Consider the following 25,806-nt stretch of genomic DNA (forward strand, 5'->3'; position numbering starts at 1 on the left):
TATATGATGTGATTATTGGACCAATTGGTTGTTAGACGAAATGTTGATGGATGGAATAATATTAAACTAAATGAAGGTTGACAGCATGATGAGTGGACAAGTTGGTAATAGACAAATCCGCAGATTACTGTTACAATTTCATTCATATAGGAGCCTTTTGGAGTTTGCATCATGGCACAGGCGTTCTCTCCATCTGAAAGACCCCCAAGAGAACAGTATCATGCACCTGATTGCCCAAGGGGGTCATTTAGACACGGCAAAAGCTATCCTGAAGAACCAGGACGACGATGATGTCAGACTCTGTGAACAGTAAGATAGGGTTATTTTCAATCTCGTGGGGCCGCATTCACAAAGATGACCTTTTGACTTTTAATCTGCAGTTTCGGACTAGTCTGTAAGCGCAGACTCAAATTGGACACTTTAACCAATTACACCATGTCTGGAGTAAAGCCTACTGTAGACCTGAAACTTTCCATCTGTCAAATAAGAGGCAGCCACCGTGGGTGATTTCAAGTACGGTGTTGGTGTTGAGATCGTGAAAAGGCTTCTGAACCGAGCCCCAACAACGAGCTGAGTTCAGAGGAGCAATACCAATCGCGTTATCAATATTCTATGACGTCATGCCTCTGCGCTGCTGATCATCTCAACTTTACGTGAGAAATTCTAGACGACGAAAGTGAAATCAGGAAGAAATTGCAGTAAAATCTTATCGTACAAAATGCACAGGTTAAAATCACTGCAATAATCAGAAAGCATAAATATTATTTTTCATTAAAATGTGTAAAATTCTAATGATTTGCACTCATCTTAACTGTAATAGATCATTTACGGGGTGTTTCATCATGTTCGCCTCCTGTTTGTGAACTACAGTTCATCAACACCAACACCAAACTTGAAATCACTATTTTCCCAATCCCTGGGGGTTGGTGTTGGTGAATAGGGAAATTGCACGTAGATCGTCAACACCAGCTGTAATGCTCGGTTCAGCAGACAACATTCAACACCAGAGCTCAACACAAACTGCCGGAAATATTTTATATATATTTTAGAACAAAAACCACTTCATATCGCTTTCAAAAAGGGATCATAAACTATTAACTGCCCAGCTTCTTCTAAAGATAGACAAGTCACGCATCAGAATGATTCTTTTCTTTGATTGATTAGGAATATTTTAGGACAAACGCCGCTTCATCTTTCGATCAAAAAAGGCCATAAACTAACCACCAAGCTTCTCCTGAAGACTGACAAGTCGCTTGTGACAATTCAAGACAACAAAGGGGTAAGTCAATTTTTATTTGTCATCAATTAAGGGTGGAGTCCACCCTAGAAAAATGTTGCTTTGAATCAAAGGAGAAAAATCAAACAAGCATAACACTGAAAAATTTTTTCAATGAAGTTTCGCTTAGTTTTCACGAAAAAAGTTATATGCACAACGCAGTGACATACAAATGAGAGATTCAGTGATGTCCTTCACTCACCATTTCTTGTTGTTTTTTATTGTTTGAATTATACAATATTTCAATTTGACAGATCATTTCATTTGCATACTGACCAGGATTTGCATATAACTATTTTATTTCATGAAGTGAAAGTTGAAGATTTCCGATTTTGGTGAAATTTTCAGTGTTACGCTTCTTGGATTTTTCTCTTTTTATTCAAATAAAATTTTTGTTGGGGTGGACTTTACCTTTGAAAAATCAAAGAGCATTTCAATGAACAAATGGTGATTTTCAATGAAACCCAATTATCTGATTGGCTTAGAACTAATTAGCCTGGAAATGACACCAACTACTTGCATCTTCAAATACTCGCAATTTGTAATGACCTTGTGGAGATGACCCTGATTATGCAACCCCTATAAAGGAAGAAATTTTCTTGAAGTCTGATTCCATAGTCATGAAATGATTGCTAAATGATTATCTTACATCCAACTTGTACGATCTTACACCCAACTTTTACGATTTGTAATGACATTGTTTGACCTTTGACCTTGTGCAGATGACCCCATTGATGTATGCCTGTAAGATAGGGAATATTCTGATTGTGGAGATGCTACTTGAGCAGGATCAGGACCAAATCAAGTTCTTTGAGTGTGACGCGAAGGGGAGGAATTGCTTGGACCATGCGATCCGTAATGGTCATGAGTAAGTAGCACTTAAATGTAGCCAGGTAAACATGATTTTGATTGGCTGGTGATTCCTGTTGCCATGGTAAGCTGACTCAACGCCCAATCAAAAGTGAGTTCTTAGAGTGTGAAGGGCAAATCAAAATCAAGATCATAGGGTGTGAAGGGCAGGAATTGCTTGTTTCAAGCAATATGAAATACTGCATGTACCATGGTGTAACTTTGAAATCTAATCATTGTTCTGATTGGCTGGTGGGCCCCATTTCCATGGTAACATGCCTCAGCAGCCAATCAAAAAGAAGTTCTTAGAGTGTGATGTGAACATGACGAAAACCTCCACTTGAGAACACTATACCCCTGTTTCCCTCTTCATCAATTCTCTTCTCCAAGTACGACAAACCCTAACTGCACCAAGCAAGCAATTTAAGTATCAAAACACCCGTTTCTTGACATTGGTCCGAAGATAAAACAACAGCCCGGCATATACGGTCACAGCAGGGGGCCACACACGATGGGATGCATGCGCAGCGCTGAGTGCGGTCCCTGTAAGCATGCCGTCATTTTTATTCGCTTACTTTCCTTATTCCGAGGTCGATTTTCTTCGTTCGAAATTGAAAATGAACTAACTTTGGGTTACTGAATACAATATGCCTTTGAAAACGTGATTAAATATGGAATACAATAATTTCATTCCGAAGGTCCTACTACAGGCAGAGAAGTCTTACGTAATAGCGCAGCTGTTGTTTATCTTTTTGTCCTTTGCTCAACGCTCATATACTGGCCTGTGGGGGTGAAATTGAGACAGCGGGGATTACCCCTGGATTACTTGGCAAAGCGCGGTTGATAAGGGCTTGGAAATGGTTTTTAGGAGATCCAAATGGAAAATGGGGTACAACACCGCAGTTCACAATCCGAACTGAGATCCAAATGGAAAATGGGGTACAACACCGCAGTTCGGATTGCGAACTGCGGTATTGTTTCAAAGGGAAGTTTGACGTAATGGCTTGGACCATGCTTTTCATAATCATGAGTAGGTTGCAGTTGAACAGAACATTGCAATGATTTTGATCTACACATAATATTAAAAGCAATGTTAGGGTGTGAATTTTATTTTACAAACACACCACAATGCTTCCTGATAAATAATTAATTTGAATGAATGTTGGGGTTTTTTGTCCAATAGAATGGTTGCTGTAACTCTGTTATCACAAGAGAAGTGGCGGTATCTGATGACTCATTCTACCGGCGAAGGAGCAAACAAAACTACCCCTATGAGGAAACTTATCACAACTATGCCAGGTAAGTCACATTGTCAGCATCAGCACTAGCACCACTGTCATCAACATCATCATCATTATCATCATCATCATCACCACTATCAATCATTACCGTCATCATTATCATTGTCACTGTCATCATCATCACTATTTTTATCATCAGTATCACCATCATCACCATTGTCATCAACGCCATTAGCATCATCATCACCAATATCAATCATTACCATTATCATTTTCACTGTCATCATCATCATTATCAGTATCACCATCACAAACATCATCATCATTATCATCACAAAGACCATCAGTATCATCTACATCATCATAATAAACACCATTATCACCATCACCACCATCATCATAAACATCATTCATGATCATCATCATAACACCATTATCATTATCACCACCACCATTGTCATCACCAGCATCATCATCATGAATTACATCATTACCATCATCATCGCCATCATCACCACCATCATCACCATCATCACCACCATCATCATCATCACCACCACCATCATCATCACCACCATCATCATCACCACCACCATCATCATCACCACCATCATCATCATCATCATTACCACCATCATCATCACCACCATCATCATCATCACCACCATCATCATCACCACCATCATCATCATCACCACCATCATCATCACCACCATCATCATCACCACCATTATCATCATCATCATCTTCACCACCACCATCATCATCACCACCATCATCATCATCACCACCATCATCATCACCACCATCATCATCATCTTCACCACCACCATCATCATCGTCATCATCACCACCATCATCATCATCATCATCACCACCATCATCATCATCACCACCATCATCATCATCACCACCATCATCATCATCATCACCACCATCATCATCATCATCACCACCACCATCATCATCATCATCATCATCATCATCATCACCACCATCATCATCATCATCATCACCACCATCATCATCATCACCACCATCATCATCATCACCACCATCATCATCATTACCACCATCATCATCACCACCATCATCATCACCACCATCATCATCATCATCATCACCACCATCATCATCATCATCACCACCACCATCATCATCACCATCATCATCATCATCATCACCACCATCATCATCATCATCATCACCACCATCATCATCATCACCACCATCATCATCATCACCACCATCATCATCATCATCATCACCACCATCATCATCACCACCATCATCATCACCACCATCACCATCATCTTCACCACCACCATCATCATCACCACCATCATCATCACCACCATCATCATCATCACCATCATCATCATCACCATCATCATCATCATCACCACCATCATCATCATCACCACCATCATCATCACCACCATCATCATCATCATCATCACCACCATCATCATCACCATCATCATCATCTTCACCACCACCATCATCATCACCATCATCATCATCATCATCACCACCATCATCATCACCATCATCATCATCTTCACCACCACCATCATCATCACCATCATCATCATCACCACCATCATCATCATCACCACAATCATCACCACCATCATCATCTTCACCACCACCATCATCACCACCATCATCATCACCATCATCATCATCATCACCACCATCATCATCATCACCACCATCATCATCACCACCATCATCATCATCACCACCATCATCATCACCATCATCATCATCTTCACCACCACCATCATCATCACCACCATCATCATCATCACCACCATCATCATCACCATCATCATCATCTTCACCACCACCATCATCATCACCATCATCATCATCACCACCATCATCATCATCACCACAATCATCACCACCATCATCATCTTCACCACCACCATCATCACCACCATCATCATCACCATCATCATCATCTTCACCACCATCATCATCATCACCACCATCATCATCACCACCATCATCATCATCATCATTACCACCATCATCATCACCATCATCATCATCTTCACCACCACCATCATCATCACCACCATCATCATCATCACCACCATCATCATCACCATCATCATCATCTTCACCACCACCATCATCACCACCATCATCATCATCATCACCATCATCTTCATCATCACCACCATCAGCATCATCTTCACCATCATCATTATTACAATCATCACCATCATCCCCATTTGCCTGCTTCAATCAACTATTTTTTATATGCCCGTCTTGACAGGACGTATCACGCTCGGTTTCGGTCTGTCTATCTGTCTGTCCGTTCGTTATCTTTTCCTTGTAAGTGTGATAACTTCAGTTTAACTTAACCTAGGCTCTTATAATTTGGTGTGTATGATACTAACATGGATCCCAGGAAGCCTATCGATTTTGAGGTCAAAAGGTCAAAGACAGGCCTGATATTCTCCCGATATTTATTGGGTTCCCGATATTTTTTCACCAACGTAGGTGGTCTCTGAGATCGATGTAAATCCGGTATAAAATTAAGGGGGGTTAGGGTGTCTATTTTCAATGCCTTATTCGCAAAAATTGCTAGAAAATGAAGGGCACATTGCGCCCAAATTTACACAAATTTATAAGTTCTGGCAACTTGCTGTGGTTACTTTTTATGAAAATTGCTGTCATGCATTCGAAAACTTGATTCTTCGACGGCTATTTGAAGTTTATCGCACACGGTCGGTTGTGATCATGGGCGCTGCCATTTTGTATTACCCACCAGACCGTTCGCACGTTGCAGTGGAGGAAACTGCATGCACTTGGTGTGCGCGCGATGGCTGCATTCAATTCATGCATGCAGGCGCTAGGATAACCCAGGGAACTCCTTTGCAGGCGGGAGCTCCCTGGGTTAGCGCTAGGCGTGATTACGGTGATTTGTCGATACGGAAGTTCTTTTGTGCGAGTGAAAAAAACGAGAAAAGTTTGTGAAAAATTATGGCTTTTCAACGGAAATTTCTTGATTGAGTTGAAGAGGCAAGGTTGAAAGGGATCGACTCTTTAGTTTGTGAGCAATGGACTTGGAAGTGGGTTGAAAAATCAGTGGATGGAAGGGTGGCAAGTGAGTGCATACGGAAAATTAAGGAACCTGGAACCAGCCAATGTCACAAGGAATCAATGAGCTTTTGGGGGCTTCGCCCCCTCAACCCCCTCCGGGGCGTACCCTCTGGACCCTCGGCCGTTAGGTGCGAGACTGGTCACTTTGCTCCCTACGTGCACAAAAAGCAGATATTTTTTAAAGGGGCCACCTTCAGGTCTGTTCAAAGGTCAATGGTCAAGGTCACTGTGACATATATTCATCTACCTTCCTGCAGTCCTTGTAAACGCGCTAACTTCAGTTTAACTTAACCTAGGCTTACATGTATATAATTTGGTTTGTATGATACTAGCATAGATCCGAGCAATTTTTTAGATTTTGATGTCAGAAGGTCAAAGATGAAGTCGCCATCTTCCACTTTTCTTGCTTGACCAATAGCTCCATTTTCCAAGTTACAGACGGGCGTATTATGTGCTCACCTTAGCGACACTCTTGTTTTTTATCTCATATTCCCATCTGCATATTTCTCTCTCATCAGAACTGGTATCCAAGAAATGATTCTGTTCTAATTACATGTACCACTCTACTATTTGCCTTTATTCAATTCAATTCATTTATTTTCTCTTTCAATTCAATTCATTTATTTTCTCTTTCAATCTTTTTACATTGACAATGATAGTTCAATAGACATATTTACAAAATATAACATTTAAATCATTTTTATAATACAATAATACTATGAAATCGAAAGAGAAGGAGACCAAATAAAAAGCAGAGCTTGTAGGTTGAAGGCTACCTTTCATAAGTACATTTTATGAATAAAAAATAAGATAAAAAAGAGAATAAACAATAAAAATAAATAAACAATAATAAAAATAAATGAATAAGTATACACTGAATACAGAAATCATAAAACGATGAAACATATATACAAGGAGAAATTAATAAACATATTTACATGTTAAGTTCTGAATTACATTACTTTTTTATAAGAAACGATAATCTAATATGAATTCAAAAGATATTTCTTAAGTTTTCCTTTGAAATTTATGCCTCTCAATCCTCTATACCTCTTTCATTTTATTACATTTATTATACCAAACCCATCATTCCAATTCACATGGTGGATCTCGATGCTTAAATCATGTTGAATAGATGATGAATTCTGTAACTTCATCCTTTTTTATTTCAGGTGTATGCCGTTTTGTCCTCGATAAATGCATCACAAGACTGACGGATACCGACATTGACGATGCAACATCTGTAAAGATCAAAGTCGACTACGAGCTCCTTGAAGACTGGTTTTCGGATTGGATGCAAACATCGCCAACCTCACGTAAGATGTCTTTCATTCATTCATTGCATTTACACAACATGCATCATTTGTTTTATAAAATGGGTCGGCAGAATGAATTTGTATTGGTTTTGGGATTTGGATGCAAACTTAACCAACCCCTAGTAAAGTATCTTCCATTCATTCATTTCAATTCACATCATGCATCATTTGTTTTATAAAATTGGTTAGCAGAATTAGTCTGTTTTGGTTTTCGGATTGGATGCAAACCTCACCAACCCCTGGTAAGATATCTTCCATTCATTTCAATTCACATCATGCATCATTTGTTTTATAAAATTGGTTAGCAGAATTAGTCTGTTTCGGTTTTTGGATTGGATGCAAACCTCACCAACCCCTGGTCAATTCACATCGTGCATCATTTGTTTTATATAATGGGTCGGCAGAATGAATTTGTATTGGTTTTTGGATTGGATGCAAAGCTCGCCAACCTCAAGTAAGATGTCTTTCTTTCATTCAAGTGGGCTTATATTAAAGGAATACACTGCTCAGAAAGTTACATGTACATTATGGGTTTAGAAACTGGCCAGATTAAATTTGTTTAGGACTTTTAGTGACATTATATATGAAGTAATTAAGGTCAAAGGTCACTCACGGTCAACTAACTGTGGCCATGTTAGAGTTATTTGAGGAATTGTCATCATAACTTTAAAAGTTTATAGATCTAGTTCATGATACTTGGACATAAAGCAACCATGTATCCCTGAATATCATGTGCGAGTTTCAGGTCACATGACCAAGGTCACAGGTCACTTAGGGTCAACGAACTTTGGCCATGTTGGGGTTATTTGAGGAATTGTCATCATAACTTTAAAAGTCTATTGATCTAGTTCATGAAACTTGGACATACGTAAGAGCAGCAATGTATCCCTGAATATTCCCTGTGTGCATTTTAGGAACATGGCCAAGATCAAAGGTCATCTAAAGGTCAATGAACTCTTGCCGTGTTCGGAGTATGTGTTAAATTGGCATCATAACTAAGGAAGTTTATGGATCTACATGTAGCTAATGAAACATCGACATAAAGATAATCAAGTATGAATGATGTTTTGCACATGTCTTAGGTCACATGATCATGAACAAAGGTCATTTTGGGTTAATAGACATATTTTTTTATTATCATATTAGTGTTTTTTTCTGTGAATGATATTCATTAGCTATTTTCAAATGATTCACTGCTGCTATATCGCATTGCGTAATGCAGGCGAGACTGCCAGAGGCGTTTCACTTGTTTTTTATTCTTTGCGACATAACTGTTCTTGCTCCGAGAGTGAAAACTCTTTCCCCCTTTTGAAAAATCCATGATCTCCTCCAGGCCTACTTCCCTAGCCAGGGTTAATGAAATTCATAGTTTTACCCTCTGTGGTTTTACAGGAAGTCGAGGGAACTTTGCGGATAGAGGTTACGGGATGTTGATGCGTACGATCAGCCAACTTGGGCCTGTGGACCACCTTGATGACGCAGAAGAATCGGTAATAATAATAATAATTACTTCTTATTAAGCGTTTTTATCAATTAAGGTACAAAGCACTGTACAAATGACAAAACAAAAACAATTGGTAAAAACTTAAAACAAGACTACACTAAAGGTAACACTACTTGTAATATATTAACAAAAATGAGATTTAAGCATCTTCTTGATAACATCAATAGAAGGACATTGTAAATTCATGGCGTAATCTGTTCCAATATTTTGAGGCAAACACAGAAAATTACCTATCACCTACTCATTTGAATGTCTGGGGGATGTGAAGAGGGATATGTGATGATGACCGAGTGTTGTACATTGATTGGCGAACTGTTAGGAGGTCTGACAGGTATGGTGGAGCTTGCTCATTGAGACATTTGAATGTGATAGTCAGAGACTTATGCTCAATTTTTTACTTTCAGCCAGTGTAATTCTCTTATCAGGGGTTTGTCTGTGTATATGATGGTTGACAGTAAATGACCCTTGCTGCTTTATTCTGTAATTTCTGTAGACGATCCAGGTTCTGAGAGGTGACACCCATTCAATTTGATTTGCTAGGTTTTTTATTACTACAGGGGGTTTCACAACTAGTACAGGGTGTTGCAAGAAAGTTGCAAACAATTGCAAGTCTATTTTTGGTTAATTATAAATCTGTGATGGATTTCAAATCTGCTTCTTGAAACATGGGGAGTAATCTCCTTTGCTATAATTAAACTTGATCTACCAGTTGTAAAATTGCAACAGAAAATATTTGCAATCAATTGCAAATATTTTCATATATTGAATATGTTATGCTTTATTTAGAAATTTTATTTGCTACTATTTTAATATGGGGATATGAGTTTGACAGATATTTTAATTAATTGTTCCTACAAAAGGACTCCAATTTCTACAGCGATGGAAGATTGAAAGAGAACGCCATGATATATGTGACCGACCCCGTCTACCGATCTCAGAATCATCCATTGAGGCTCATGGTATGTAACAAGATTCACCCTATTGGTCCGTTCACATTTTGTAGGTTTTTTTTGCAAGAGAAGCTTTAAATCATTGGTTGATATCATAAACAGGCTTAGCAGGAGTGGGACAGGGAAATACTGGTAATCAGTTAATACTGCCTTAATAATTTTTTAAGGGAAATGATACAAGAAGGAAATGAAAATTTTAAACATGTAATGTAATCTTGTTTTATTAACATTTAGATAATGCTTTTTTATTTACCGGTATTTTGTTGTGATGACTAATGCATTTATTTATGGTAAATTTCTCGGTATACAGCCAGTCAAGGAAACATTTCCATGTACATGTATATATTGTAGCATTGTGGTCTAGTGGTTCTGACTCTCACCTTTGAAACAGAAGGTCATTGGTTCTAATCCCAGCTATGGCATAATTTCCCCAGCAATAAGTTGATCCACACTGTGCTGCACTCAACCCAGGTTAGGTCAAAGGGTACGTAGTAAGATTGATTCCTTGAATGCACCAAGCGCCTTCAAGCAGCTAGAGCTAAAGCCGGTATAATATATAGTTTGCCACTGGAAAGTGAACAAGATAATCAGCGTCTCATGTTTATCATTACCGGTATATCATAGATTGATAAAATAAAATCATAATAGTAATGATAATGATTATTAGGTGGTCTGTCATTTATGACAGATCACCTCTTAATTTCGTCAGAATTTTCTTATTTTTATTTATTTATTTATTTTTACGGATTTTCTTGTCGCCAAGTTATCTCAAAATGGACATGGTCAATTTCATTGAATTTCATGTCATCTATAGGATCTGTCATGGACACGTCAAAATAAGCTTTTCAAGGTCATCAGGTCAGGATGACGTCATCTAGGCGCCATTTTGTAAAATCACATTATCAATCATATCTCCATTATCAATTATCAAAAATCAATCAAATTATCATCACATAAACTTCAGGTCAACGGTCATCAAATCATGTCATCAAAGGTCACCTGGAGGTCACGACGCGCGCGTACGCGTGCGTCAAAATTTCAAAATGCTCAAAATCACTTTTTGACTAAACGAGAGTACGTTTCAGGTCATTTTAAGCATTTCAAAATTTTGCGCGCGCGCGCTTCCGCGCGTAACGCCTTAACGCAATCCAGAAACACCGTTTTTTTTTACATCTTTGCATTGATAATAAAATTTTGAACAATTTGATACCTTGATCAACCTTCTACGACCATTAATGACGAAATTAACACCCCTTGAAGTTTGCAGCACGTGCGCGCGAGCTCTCACTATAGGCCATATATGGGCAAAAACATGCCTCTTGAAAATTCACTGTAGCTCTTTAAATAGTCCATTGACCCCCCATTTTTTTTTCATATATCGATAGAGTATGAGTTGTAGATTCGATTTCATGTCATCAATGTCCCTAAATTATATCATGACGTCATCAAAATGGCGCCTAAACTAAAAATTTCATTTTTTCAAAAATGACGTCATCAAATTTATGCAAATTCGGTTGTAACTTCTCGAATATAGATTGTTTTTCGCCCGGATTTCGATATGTTGTAGTTTAGAATGTACTCTTTCTCCTCAGTAAACATGAATATTCGTTTTGAGAAACGCATCATTGCGTAAAACAGCGATAAAAAGAGGCATGTCATTTTTCCTCATTTTGCGTGTAATCTCTATGGGACATGACTTTTTCTCAAAACTAGATTCGACATTCCGCTATTTCGTGAGACATATCTCCATTGTTTCTTGTCAGTTTCCCCTGAGCTTTTAGTATGTTGTAGCTGAGATTCTGGGCTATCGGAAGTGTGCCCTCCATTTTTTGATCAGATGCCGGGATCATGCCCGTATTTCGCTTGCAAAATTTGAATTGTAATTCTCAAAATTGCTTACGTGTAATCTCTATGGGGAATATCGTGGCTCAATGGATAACGCATTTGACGTGTTGGTCCGTGTTGCTGACGTGTTGGTCCGTGTTGCTGACGTGTTGGTCCGTGTAGCTGACGTGTAGGTCCGTGTTGCTGACGTGTTGGTCCGTGTTGCTGACGTGTTGGTCCGTGTAGCTGACGTGTAGGTCCGTGTTGCTGACGTGTTTGTCCGTGTTGACTACGTGCTCTGCCGGCATGATCCGTGTAGATCCGTGTGAAGCTGCCGTGTTGATGCCGTGTTCAGTCATCTGGGGCAAAACTATCCCGGACCTCCCCGGATCATGCCGGCATTGCCGTGTTGATCCGTGAAGATCTGTGTCTATAAATCATGATGGCGAGAATAAAGACAGACCACCTAATTCGTCCGCATGACGAATTAAATTCTAGTTATATTTATTATTGTTAATGATAGTAATAATAATAATATGTCCATTTGTATAGCGCAGTTACTATGTGCATATACTCAACTGCGCTTTGGTACTTGATACCATATTATTACCCCGGCTGTAGCTAAGCTGCCATAGTAATAGGCGCTAAAGCGTTCAAGGAATACATCCTACGGGGTACCCATGATACTTGATGCCATATTATTAGCCCGGCTGTAGCTAAGCTGCCATAGTAATAGGCGCTAAAGCGTTCAAGGAATACATCCTACGGGGTACCCATTCACCTCATCAGGGTCGAGTGCAGCACAATGTGGATAGATTTCTTGCTGAAGGAGATTATGCCATGGCTGGGATTCGAACCCACGACCCTCTGTTTCAAAGTCGGAAGACTAATCCACTGGGCCACAACGCTCCATGTAATGATTTTATATTTATTATTATGATTATTTCATCATTGTCATTGTTGTCATCATCATTATTTCTATCCTCTTTCAGATCCAGAAAGACGAGAGTAAAATGCTCCTGAATCACCCGGTTGTGCGCCTGATGTTCCGCTACAAGCACAAATCAACGCGGCTCAAATACTGGATCAGTCTGTTCCTCCAGCTGACCTTGGTGATCCTGGTAACCGGACATAGCCTGGTCATTCCTCCGCCATTTTACATAGAAACAAACGAAGATGGCACCAACTATACGTGGTTGGCTGATGGGTACACCAAGTGGCTCGACAACATGAATCCGTCGGCTCTTGTTGTCTTTGGTCAAATCGGTACCTGGATAATCATCGTGCTCACTCTCATCTACTTCATAGAATTCGTAAGAAAATTCTCATTCTCTCTTTTCACAAGGGTGTCTCAATTATTACACATTTGAATTTTTGTCTTATTAACCCTATTTTCACTGGGCTATTTCAGACCAGGATATACAGGGTGTCAATTTGACCCCCCCCCCCCCCCCCCCCTCAGATTTCTGCCGCTGACTGCATGATCGCTGCAAAAATTTGCATGCATGTAGAGCCAGATGTAAACTACAAGACTGTATAGTAATTTTTTTTTAATTTATTGTTTATATTTTTTATTGATTAGTTATGCAAGTAAGTGTATGAAATTTACCCTAATTTTTTGTAATGTTTTTGCCTTTAACTCAATTTGTCTAGCTAGTAGAAAGCTAATTTTTATTGTGAGGGTATATTTATGTACATTTCTAACAAATATCCACAATAAATTGAAAAAGTATAACTAGTTTCTTATGTATTTTATTGTTTATTAAATTCTTATTTAGTTCTTTGTTTTTTCAAACCTTTGGGTTTTTTGCTTGTTTTTTTTCGATGAGCTTTGTTGGGGGACACTTTTGCGATCATAAATAGCATTTTTGAAATCCATTTAAACAAACAAAAGTATAGATAATCATACATTTATGATTCTTGGTTGGTAAACAGAATTTGCATTGACTTTGTACACAGAATCATGTTTTTGAGCAATTTGGGGTCTGACATGCACTTACAAAATGTTACATAATTTCGGAACCACGAAGCCGGTCGTCGCAAATTTGGTCTGAAAAGATGCAAAAGACTTTAAAGTAAAAAGTCAGCGAGCGGAGCATACAAAAATTTCGTGCAACGGCGTGGTGACAAAATTTGTTGACCATTTTAACAAGGCTTAAACGATTCCCTTGATGTTCCATGCAATTTTTCTGAGGGCACAAATAAAATGTGTTAAAGATATTGGAAGTTAAAAATCATGAATTTTCATTTTTTTCCTTCATCAATTTAGTGGTAAATTTGGTTGTTGAATGGTCTGTAGTGACCTTTGAAATTATCCAATTCAAAAAAAATAATGAAAAACTAAAGAAATTCATAAACGAGTCTTGAAACAAAAAAGTGAAAATTTTGCTTTTATTTGTTTTCGAAAATCTATAAATATAATTGCAAAGATGACGTCTACAATAAAAAAGAATTTTTCAAGAATTGAATTTGCATGTTCAAGTTTTTTTTAAATGAATGTTCAAGCCAAATTATGGCACGGTCACGCCAGCAGCGGCTGAGATCAGATGGGGACTGTGGGTTAGACTTTTTTGTGTCAATAAACATTTAGAATATTACACATTCCAGTTATAAAACATTTTTACCTTTCTTATATATAAAATTATTTATTAGCTGAATAATTTAATATTTTATTAATTAAACAAGCTTCATACAGAAGGCAAAGAGCAGAAATAATCAAAATTTTCAAAATCACAAGAGGTACTGATCAGATAGATCTGAGTAGCCCGTTCAAGCTTGATGATAATGAAAGGACCAGAGGTCATAGTATGAAATTGAGGAAATACAGATGTAGATTACAGACATGGCAATATGCTTTTACAGCTAGAAGCATTAATAACTGGAATGCTTTGCCAGAGGAAGCAGTTTCTGCTACTAGTGTATATGCATTTTAAAAAATCCCTTGAAATCCCATCCATTAAAAAAGTCACCATACCAGAGACAACTCAAGGTAACGGGCAAATAAGCTTCCAGCTTTGTGTCTCTACATCCAAGTAAATCCAAGTAATAATGATTCTTGCCTACAGGCTTACCGTGTGTGGATCTACAGACACTCGACATTGAACTCCATCCGCGGATTAGCCAGCATTGTTCGAGAGACGGCCCTTCTTATCTTCATCATCCTCTTTGTCATACCTGGCCTTGGTGAATGGACATATGGCCATGGGGTCATGTTCAAACCGGTCAGTACTTGTTTATTATGAGACTTCTGTCTATGGCATCAAGTTTAAAATTGTCAGAAGTTCATTCCTAATACCTATGGCTACTGGGTCAATTTTAAACATGTCAGTTCCTCATTCTTAAAACATATGGCTGTGGGATCAAGTTTATAAAACGGATCAGAACTTCTTTCTTCAAGCCTGCTATTGGTAAAGGGCCCGGGGGGCCACTTACATTGACGAGTGGATACCATGCGTGACCCAAAAAACATGTAAAAAGGATGTCCTTTTCACGATAGGGCACGTTACGTACGTAACGTGATAAGGGTGTCAAAAACACAAAAAAGGGTTATCTATTTCGCTAGGAAAATTACGTGTTTAGGGTCGAATTTGCAGGGATGATGAAACAGAATTAAAATGTTTTATAAAGGATGTCCTTTTTGCCCCAGCAATTTGTGTTTAGAGTCCGATTTGCAAGAGGTGTAGAAGGAGGGTCATACTAAACCAAATAAGGTAAAGCCAATGACCGAAGGACCCGTAACAATAAAACATTCCTGTACTTGGTTAGGGGTTCATTTCAGAGAATTTGCCAAGAGTATCGTTTTGTTTCCGATACTTGTTAAGGGTAGGGTTTCACACGCCAATACTTGTTAAGGGGTGCATTTTCAAGACCCCATGGACGCGCATGGTATCCACTCGTGAATGGAAGTGCCCCCCCCCTCCCCGGCAAAGGGGCAAGAATATAAATCTAACATTAAAATCTTACAAATATGAAGTGCTCAGTAATTTTTTTTCCAAATGGTGAAATTGAAGATCTGGATTGCCTTGTATATGGTACCCTCTCTTGAATTTTTAATTATAATGTTAACAGCATGAGGAAAGTCCTTGACCATAAGTCTGCTGCTATGCTTATACACTCATTTGTACTATCTCGATTAGATGTTGGAAATGCTCTTCTTTTTAATATAACCTCACGCAATGTTAATAAGATGTTAATAAACTTCAGTATGCTCAGAATACAGCTGCCAGGGTTTTAACTGGTACATCAAAATATCAACACATCTCACCAATTCTCCAAAAGTTACATTGGTTGCCAATCCGGAAGCGTATAGAATTTAAAATACTTCTTCTCACTTGGAAAGTGTTTAATGGTTTGGCACCAAAATATCTACAAGACCTTGTCACGCCTTATGCACCAGCTAGAAGCCTGAGATCATCACACCAGCAACTTCTTAAGACTCCCAAGACACGTGTAGCATATGGTGCACGAGCTTTCTCTGCCTCAGCACCTTCTCTCTGGAATAATTTGCCATTAAATTCAAGAATTATACAATCACTGGAGACCTTTAAATCCAAACTGAAATCTTATCTTTTCTAACAGTATTAGTTATTGGCACTTTGACACTCATCCAAACTCTCTCTTTCTTTCTTTTCTTGTGCGCCTCGGAATAGAATATTTCTGGATAGATGGCGCTATATAAATGCCTATTATTATTATTATTATTATATTTCTATGAAAGAGTGCTCATTGGGCTCTTATTTTACAAATTCAGCAGTTGGATATCGGAAACCAGAGACAATGATTAAGTAAGATTTATATTTTAAGGAAAATTTAAACCATGCAAGTATTCTATTTTGATCGGGCACCCAACCAAGATAAATCTTAATGTAAAAATTTCAGTTTAAAAGTGTTGTGCTTATTATTATGGAAAAAATGAAGAGAAAAGTTTCTCATGAGCTTGCTTTGTACCACAGTATGTTTTTTTCTTTAAAAAATACACAAATATGTTAATATGTTAATTTCAGGTAACTTTTTGTTTATTTTAAATCATTCTGTTAAATCCAGGGTGAGATGTACACATGTTTCAATGTTTCGTTTTTTTTTTTCATCTTCAAGAGCAGGCTGGCGATTGTTATGTTGAGATAAAAACATTTAATACTATATTTTTTTGTTTAAAAATACCCTTTTCCCCTTCTATGAATACTTTTTTTTTTTGAGAAGGTCGGCAGGTCTGCATTACTCCAGAATCAATTGATGCTTGCCATTATTATTATTATGGCATAGAATTAGCTTGCATGCAGCTTGGGTGCCGCGATGAGCGTGTGCGCCCCAATTGGGACTCCTTTTTTTTCTAATGTTGGCAGGCCTGCTATCTGCATAGCAGTGCACATTTTATTAGAAAATGAAGGGGGATTTTTTTTGGGGGGGAGGAAATACAGGGGTTTTTGTTATCACAGAATGCAATTTTTCATTCCCAGAGGTTGGCTGGTCTGTATGAACTGGCTAATTCGACAAATTGCTGCTTCACAGTTCATGTATATCACCGTATTTTCTTTATTTCTTTTCCTCTTTTTTTTCAGGATTGGCAATGGCAGCTGGGTGCATTCGCAGTGTTCCTCACCTGGTTCAATTTCATCCTCTTTCTTCAGACCGTCCCATTCTTTGGTTTATATATCTTCATGTTCCTCGGTAAGGTGTCTTTCTCTTCAAATTACTGGTCGGTGTTACACCTAAGTGCAGTGGCGGATCCAGGGGCGCACATCCACCCCGTGCCCCCCCCCCCCCTTTGAGAGCCATATTCAAAATTTGTAATGTAAATATGCTGTTCTTTGATACACAAGTGTCCCCCCTCCCCATTCGGAAGTCACATATCATTTACGGGACAATGTCGTTCATACGAAAGTAAGGACCTTTTTTTCAAATTTCACCTTGGTGAAATGACCTTCAATTTTTAGGAAATAATTTTATGTGTTATGCTTGTCAAATTTTCCTCTGAAAAATGTCCCCCCCCCCTTTTATAGAATGCTGGATCCGCCCCTGCCTCAGTGAGTAAAGTTGTGTAAAATGGACACAATTTAAACCTTTGCCATACAAAATCTGTCAAATAAACAAAAACTCTTGCAAAAAAAAATTATGCCATTAAAAATTACACATTAAAAACCTCTGGCAAACAAATTGCCAGAGTTTTTTATGGCAATATTTTTTATGCAATGGGCCCCTTATGGAATAATGTAGATTAACAAAATCCACCATTTCAAGTCGATTTTCAAAGAAGCTACTAAACGGCTATAAAAGCGACAGAAAACAGTTATGAAAAGGCTTCAAAATGGCCAGTTGCTTGCTTGAGTTTGTCATAGTAGAGCCAGACAGTCCACATCTACTGTGACTCATCATGGGGCCTGTTTCATAAACACTGTTATGATGATTTGCCATAACAGTTAAAAGCTACTGAAATCCATTGATCTGATTGGCTGGTATTAACTTGTTATATAAATTGTGCATTTGTTATTATAACAAGTCTTTATGAAATTGGTCCATGAATTGGACTGTTGAATAGCGACAGAAAAGCGACAGAAAACAGTTATGAAAAGGCTTCAAAATGGCCAGTTGCTTGCTTGAGTTTGTCATAGTAGAGCCAGACAGCCCACATCTACTGTGACTCATCATGGGGCCTGTTTCATAAACAATTGTTATGATGATTTGCCATAACAGTTAAAAGCTACTGAAATCCATTGATCTGATTGGCTGGTATTAAATTGTTATTTAAATTGTGCATTTGTTATCATAACAAGTCTTTATGAAATTGGTCCATGAATTGGACTGTTGAATAGTGGAGTGAAACAGACCTTTAAATGACTAAAATATTTGAAAAAATCAAATGGGGGAGTGGACTTTCGTGATTCGAAAGTCCGCCTAAAGGTCAAGTCCACCTCAGAAAAATGTTGATTTGAATCAATAGAGAAAAATCAGACAAGCACAATGCTGAAAATTTCATCAAAATCGGATGTAAAATAAGAAAGTTATGACATTTCAAAGTTTTGCTTATTTTTAAGAAAATAGTTATATGAACGAGCCAGTTACATCCAAATGAGAGAGTTGATGATGTCGCTCACTATTTCTTTTGTTTTTTATTGTTTGAATTATACAATATTTCAATTTTTACGAATTTGACGATTAGGACCTCCTTGCCTGAAGCACAAAATGTTAAAATATTGGAATTCCATGTGTTCAGGAAGGAATGAAACTTCGTTTCACATGACAATGACGAGAAAATAAAAATATTTCATATTTCATATAATAAAATACAAAAGAAATAGTGAGTGATGTCATCAGTTCCTCATTTGCATACTGACCGAGATGTGCATATAACTGTTTTGTGAAGTGAAGCAAAACTTTAAAATGCCATAACTTTCTTATTTTACATCCGATTTTGATGAAATTTTCAGTGTTATTCTTGTTGAATTTTTCTCTTTTTATTCAAATGAAGTTTTTGTTGGGGTGGACTTGTCCTTTTACTATTATGAATTTAGAGGAAAGAATCAAATTTTTCTTTTACCAATTTGAGCTCTTCTTTTGTCGACTTCCTATTTTTCATGGCTACCTTACTGGACAACCCCTTCTGTTTATGATAAATGCAATTTATTAGGCGCCATATCCATCTCGTTAGAGATAGTACTCAAGGCGCACAAAAATAACAAAGGAACACAAAAAACATTGAGAAAAAGAGTTATAGAGGTAAGTTTTAGCGTGATTGGTTAACATTGGTTTGACTTTAAAAAAATCTGAGCTAGAAGGTCACACTTGTCACCTGTGTCTGTGATATGTTACAAAAATGAAGCCCAGAAAAAATTGCGTTCGAAAATAATTATTTAGTGCTTCAAAAATTGAAATATAAAGTGACCAGAAACACCATCTTAATTTCATCCCATACACTTATGTGTACTATTTAGGTGTCTATAAGACGCCCATTTACAAAATCGGGGTTTGCCTTGTAGTTTTAGCTTTTCATTCTCAATAATGGTTGTTTTCAGGGTTTATTAGTTCTCATACATGCACTTGTACACATGTTTCATCTTGGTTTGAGAATTTTTTAAATCAGCTGCTCACAAAGTTAAACATTACCTTTAATCTTAAATGTTTTGACACATTTGCTAATAAGGATCTCTCTCTCGGAAGGGAATTCCATAGCGAGGTCCCCGCGGAGATGAATGCCCCTTATATGTTTTTTTTTCTTAATTCTGCCCCTAAACAGAGGTTCTATCGACTCTTCTGAACTTCATCTTCGTAGTTGGTATTTTCATCCTGGCCTTTGCTGTTGTCTTCTGCATCCTTCTCTTGAACCAGGTAAAAAAGTAGTGAATGTGAATTTATCAAGAACAACAACAACTACATAGTTGTTTGAAGGTTTGCATGGTGGCATGTACAATTGCTGATGTGGTTTATGGTACACCATGTGGAGTGTTATAGAAACAGTGGATAGAAGAAGAGAAGAAGTGGATAGGCGAGAAAGTGGAGATTTGAGAGTAGAGTATTCTTTCTTGAAGACGGACAGTCAACCTGTCCGAAACGTCGAGTCTCTCTGCTACTCATCATCTTTACTTGCCGACTCAAGCCAGCATCTCCTCATCAGCTCTACTACTCAAGCTGTTCCCTACTCATCAATTCCTTCTGGTTTACAGTCCTTTTCAGGACTACTTTCAAGAAAGAATACTCTACTCTCAAATCTCCACTTTCTCGCCTATCCACTTCTTCTCTTCTTCTATCCACTGTTTCTATAACACTCCACATGGTGTACCGTAAACCACATCAGCAACAACTACATAATACAAATTTACACTTAATCCATGACAGATAAGGTGCATTCATGTACATGAATGGATTGTGTTGTGGCTCAGGGGATAAGTTTCTGGACTTTGAACCACAAGCTCCAGGATTCGTATTTTTCCAAGCAATATTGATACACTGTCCCACATGTGCTTTACTGTGTTTGTGATCAAGACAATTATCGGTTTCCAGCTAAGATTTCATGATTTCACAAAGTCCATTTCAGTGTACCAGATCTAGATCTATGATATAGTAATTAGCCTCAATTTTAAAGCTTTCTCATGAAATAATTGTTCGCTGCAATTATTTTCTTTCACCTTAAAGCTCTATGTAAACGTTGTATATTGATATAATTTTATTTACTTAATTAAATTGTATATTTATTTTCAATAATTCATTTGTCAGGATCCTTTCCATACAATGGGGAACTCCATAGCTAAGATACTGGGCATGGCAACGGGAGAGCTCAACTTTGACACGGTCTTTCATTCCCTGGACTACCTCTACCAGCCTGTGGCCTCTATTGACTTCACAAACATGGTCTTCTACCCAGCCTCTACACACATCATCTTCTTCTTGTTCATTATCTTCATGCCGATACTCATCACAAACCTGCTGGTAAGGAGTCTAACTACTATTATTATTATGTAGGTCCTGTTGCTTAAGGCCACCGCACACCTTACGACTGTTCGTTATCTGATTTTGGAACAAATCGCGTTTTGCTGATTTTCTGAAAATGTGAATGGAACATATCATTTTATTTGAGGTTAAAATTGATTGAAAGAATACAAATATAACCATTTTGAAAGATTGCAAGCCTTTATTTTGGAGGAAAGGCCAAATTACATGTATTTTCAAATCGTAGCCAATCGTACGACTGCTATGACGTCATTACGACCAGACATTTGATTTGCTTTTATTCTAAGAAGGATGATAGCATAGTCACAGATTTGAATCTAGGTATTTGTACGATGATTTAAAACATTACACAGTAAGTTCTTCCAAAAATGGTATCAAAGAAACTTTCCTATTTTGTCTTTTATTAAACTTTGCCTGTTCAGATTTTCACAGTATGAAGACGAGAATGACAATTATTTTTCAGATGAGCCCATTTTCCGATTTTTGCTTTTGAAGATCAATTTTACATTTTTGTTTGTTTGGGGTAGTTGGTCACCTGTTACTTCTTTTTTTCAATTGAAGTGTTTGAAAGTGGAATTATTTCATCTTTATAGTGTTTTCTTTATGTTTCAGACTGGTTTAGCCGTGTACGACATTGAGATTATCCAGAAGAAGGCCAAAATGTACAAACGCACACTGGAAGTAAGAAAAATTTTATTTTTCTTTCATTTGACTCCGTTTTATATCAAACCAGCAACCCTATTTTTAACTGGCCTTTGTCAGACGAACTTCAAACTTGGGTCGGGATAGTTTCCTGTGCAAACCTTCACTCAAGAAGTGGTCTGAATATTCAGTCTAAAGTTCCTGACTGGGACTTTTGCACAGAAAGTTCATCTCGAGTAAAGACAAGTTGTATTTGTGCTAGTCTTCTATCAAGGCCCCTTTTTGGGGTTATAAAGTCCATTCCCGTTTGGATCCCGGATGCGAAAGGTCTGAATGGCACAGTAGTCTACCAATGATCAGCAATTTCACTTCAGGACTATGGAGCAAGGAAGACTGATTCTATTTAGTAGGGGTAGTGTCAACAAAGTAAACTATGTCGCTAAGTATTTTTTCCCCAATTTTTTTTATTATATCATTCAAATTAGATGCATGTATCTATGTCTTTAATTCAACTTTTGCATAATAAATACTGAACAAATGAGATGTACATTTGAAAGAAAGGAGTTAAATTAGATTTTTTTGGTGTTATCATGAGCATTTGCTCCTCTATTAATTTGTCTGAAGATTTAAGGTGTCGCTTGAAAAAAATTTTTGTCACAATTTTATTTGGGGGGGTTTAGAATCATGATGATTAGGATTAAAATAAAGGCCCTGTCACTGTGCGAGCCTTGCGTGCGACTATTTTTGCTACCCGCAGGTCGTCCATATTTACAGGTATCTCAAACGCATCTAACACGCATTTGTCAGCAGAAAAGCATGCAAGTCTAATTTACACTCGGAAAAGTTTTAAACATGCTCCAAACTTTTTTGCGGGTGGGTCGCAGGCAATCACCTGCAACCCATCCGCAAGGCTTGCACAGAACGACGTGACAGGGCCTTCAAATTAAGGTAAGGTTTATAAGTAAGGGATTGTTTGGCTCCATTTGTGGATATTCTTTAGGAGCAATTATCATAGGACGGCATGTATAGAACCATATTTTAATACCTCCGCCAACCATAATATCATCCCACTTTAGGCCAAAGGCATCCTGGATGTGCAGTACAACTCGGTCATCTTGCTTTGGAAGCACAGTGTCCTACATGACCAGGGGGGTGTTTCACAAAGATTTAAGTAAGACTTAGAGTCGCACTTAAAAACTCTATTCGCGTGCATTGGTCAGATCATGCGAAGAGGATGAACACTACTGCGTATTGATCAATAAGATTGCATGTTGTATATCTTGTACACAGCATCATTTAAGTGTGACTTAAGTCATACTTAAATCTTTGTGAAACACCCCCCCCCTCCCCAGGTCATTAGTTCTGGTGTGTCACTAAAATAGCCCCATCCTGTTGGAATGACCCTTACTTATCCTACTGCAAGTTTGGGGATATGTTTAGCTTAACGTGTGGGTTTTCGCTAAGAGCAATTTTCATAGGATGACATGTATGGAACCATATTTTAATACCTCTACCCATCATAATATCATCCCCCTATAGGCCAAAGGCATCCTGGATGTGCAGGATAACTCGGTCATCTTGCTTTGGAAGCACAGTGTCCTACGTGACCAGGTGAAGAGCATCCGAACCGAGATCTCGCCCATGCACAAGCTGTACTACAAAGCCATTGGTTACAAAGAGATTCACGATCAGCTCGTCGCCTTTCTTGAAGAACTGGAGAAAACGGTAAGCAATTTTTCTCTTTTCTTATCCTCCAACTGGGCCTTGTTACTATTGTAGGTTGATTAAAATTTAATTCATAAAGAGTTTAGCTACTTATAAACCCCTCAAAAAAATCAGTGTATTATTGGCCTGGTTCTACATGTTAGGAACCAGGCCAATAATACACTGACTTCAGTGGGGCTAATTATGTATTCATGAGGTCATCACGCCGGAACACTTTCAGTTTTGGGGGGCAAAATCCCAAAGGGGGCACAATATTTTTGACAGCGTGAGATACCGAAGCGATCGAGCGGGAGAGGGCGTGGGACCCCCCCCACACGGTAAGGACTTTGTGTAAAAATGGAGTTTAAAAGTTACGTTTCTAAGAGAATTCAAAAATAAATTTCTTGAAAATTAAACATAGAATTCACTACGAAAGACTATACTCAGTGTTTATGAGAACCTATGAAATCTACGCGCAAAACGATCGCTTAATTCGGAATGTGGTTTTCGTGTCTGATTACGTAAATTACGTAATGCGCTGATATTGACTCAAAATAACAGAAATTACATTTTTCATGCAATATCCTTTCAGAAATATTTATTTATGTACATTCACATACACGGACGACGCGAGAGAGCACAATTATCATAAGTTTCAAGGAGTGTATTAAGCAGAAGAAGCGTAACAACAGAAACAAAATACATTCTAATGTCTTTTAAAATTCAAAATGTCATACTGTTCTGACGTGGCAGACGACGATAAGCGCTTAAATCCCCATTCTATTTAAATCATTTCTGACCTCAGCATTGGAGAGAGTCCCTGATTATCCATGCATAGGCAAAACGTTTCATAATTTGTAACTGGAGGAAAAAGAAATATGACCTGCTTAATTATTGTCCAACAATTTAAAACTTTTCTGAAAATTTAAACTTTTCTCGATTTATGTGTTTCCTTTGGCATGTTTTGTATGGCTGGGAAGCACTTTTGGATGACCCCTTCAAAATCTTCTTTTTCCTTTACATATTTTCTGGGGAAAATGTGACCATAACTAGGAAATGATGAATATCAAATTCCAGGAAATATTCATTTGTAAATAATCATGAACTAACAAACTACGGCAGTTCATAATGTACATTATGTAACATTATTTAGAAGAAAACAATTACATTCCAAGAGCGGATGTGGTTGACGGTACACCATGTGGAGTTTTCGAAAAAAAAAAGTGGATAGAGGAAGAAGTGAAATTGAAAGGAGGAAGTAGACAGTTGATAGTCGAGTAATTTTTTGTTCAAACGAGCGTAGTCCTGATAAAGAAAGTAAACCAGAAAAGGTTGAAGAAGAGGCTTGATTAGTTGATAGATGAGTACTTCTGCTCTGCACTCCATTCGCCGACTCAAGCTAGCATCTTCTCATTTATCCAATAAGCAACTACTCAATATCCTCTATAACTCTTTAAACTTTTCGGTTTTACAGCTATTTTCAGATTCCATATGTTGCTCGAGTAACTAGCGTTCCCGCGCGTTGGTGATATCGGGTCCGGGGAGCGTTTCATGAAAGGACTTGTAGGACGTTTTATCCGACAAGTCCTGTTTTATCCGACAGTTACTATGGTAACACTGCTTCTCAACCAATCAGAATACAGGAAAGTTGTCAGATCTTACAACTTGTCGGACGAAAATATTGATGAAACACCACCCCGGTCTGAGCGTTTCTGGGCGACCGCGCGTTTGTTAGCCGACACAGCCAGCATGCAAATTTTTTAGTCTGAAATGTATTCACTAATAGGCCCCCATTCCACAGAACGGAGACCATTGAAAGACCACTGAAAGACTTGAAATTGGTGAGGTCTTACAGCGGTTTTCAAGATCAATGAAATTTGTCATCTCTGTGGAATGGCTCAGAAAGACCCCTCAAAGAACTCTGAAAGACTGATGGATA

The 25,806-nt window shown here is 38.0% G+C and overlaps 1 protein-coding gene across 1 annotated transcript in view; it reads left to right on the plus strand.

Annotated features, from left to right (window-relative positions):
* The window catches only part of LOC121417310 (transient receptor potential cation channel subfamily A member 1 homolog), a 40,276-nt gene that overhangs the window by 11,566 nt on the left and 2,904 nt on the right, over positions 1-25,806 (plus strand). The window contains exons 10-23 of the mRNA XM_041610966.1: positions 151-309; positions 1,165-1,279; positions 1,999-2,144; positions 3,309-3,424; positions 7,659-7,802; positions 9,195-9,292; positions 10,167-10,265; positions 13,073-13,393; positions 15,146-15,301; positions 17,639-17,747; positions 20,311-20,402; positions 21,288-21,500; positions 22,134-22,202; positions 23,703-23,888. Coding sequence (XP_041466900.1) covers positions 151-309; positions 1,165-1,279; positions 1,999-2,144; positions 3,309-3,424; positions 7,659-7,802; positions 9,195-9,292; positions 10,167-10,265; positions 13,073-13,393; positions 15,146-15,301; positions 17,639-17,747; positions 20,311-20,402; positions 21,288-21,500; positions 22,134-22,202; positions 23,703-23,888 — 2,023 coding nt within the window. The remainder of the gene's footprint in view (positions 1-150; positions 310-1,164; positions 1,280-1,998; positions 2,145-3,308; positions 3,425-7,658; positions 7,803-9,194; positions 9,293-10,166; positions 10,266-13,072; positions 13,394-15,145; positions 15,302-17,638; positions 17,748-20,310; positions 20,403-21,287; positions 21,501-22,133; positions 22,203-23,702; positions 23,889-25,806) is intronic.

The sequence above is a fragment of the Lytechinus variegatus genome, chromosome 6 (assembly GCF_018143015.1).
Source record: "Lytechinus variegatus isolate NC3 chromosome 6, Lvar_3.0, whole genome shotgun sequence".
Taxonomy (NCBI): Eukaryota; Metazoa; Echinodermata; class Echinoidea; order Temnopleuroida; family Toxopneustidae; genus Lytechinus; species Lytechinus variegatus.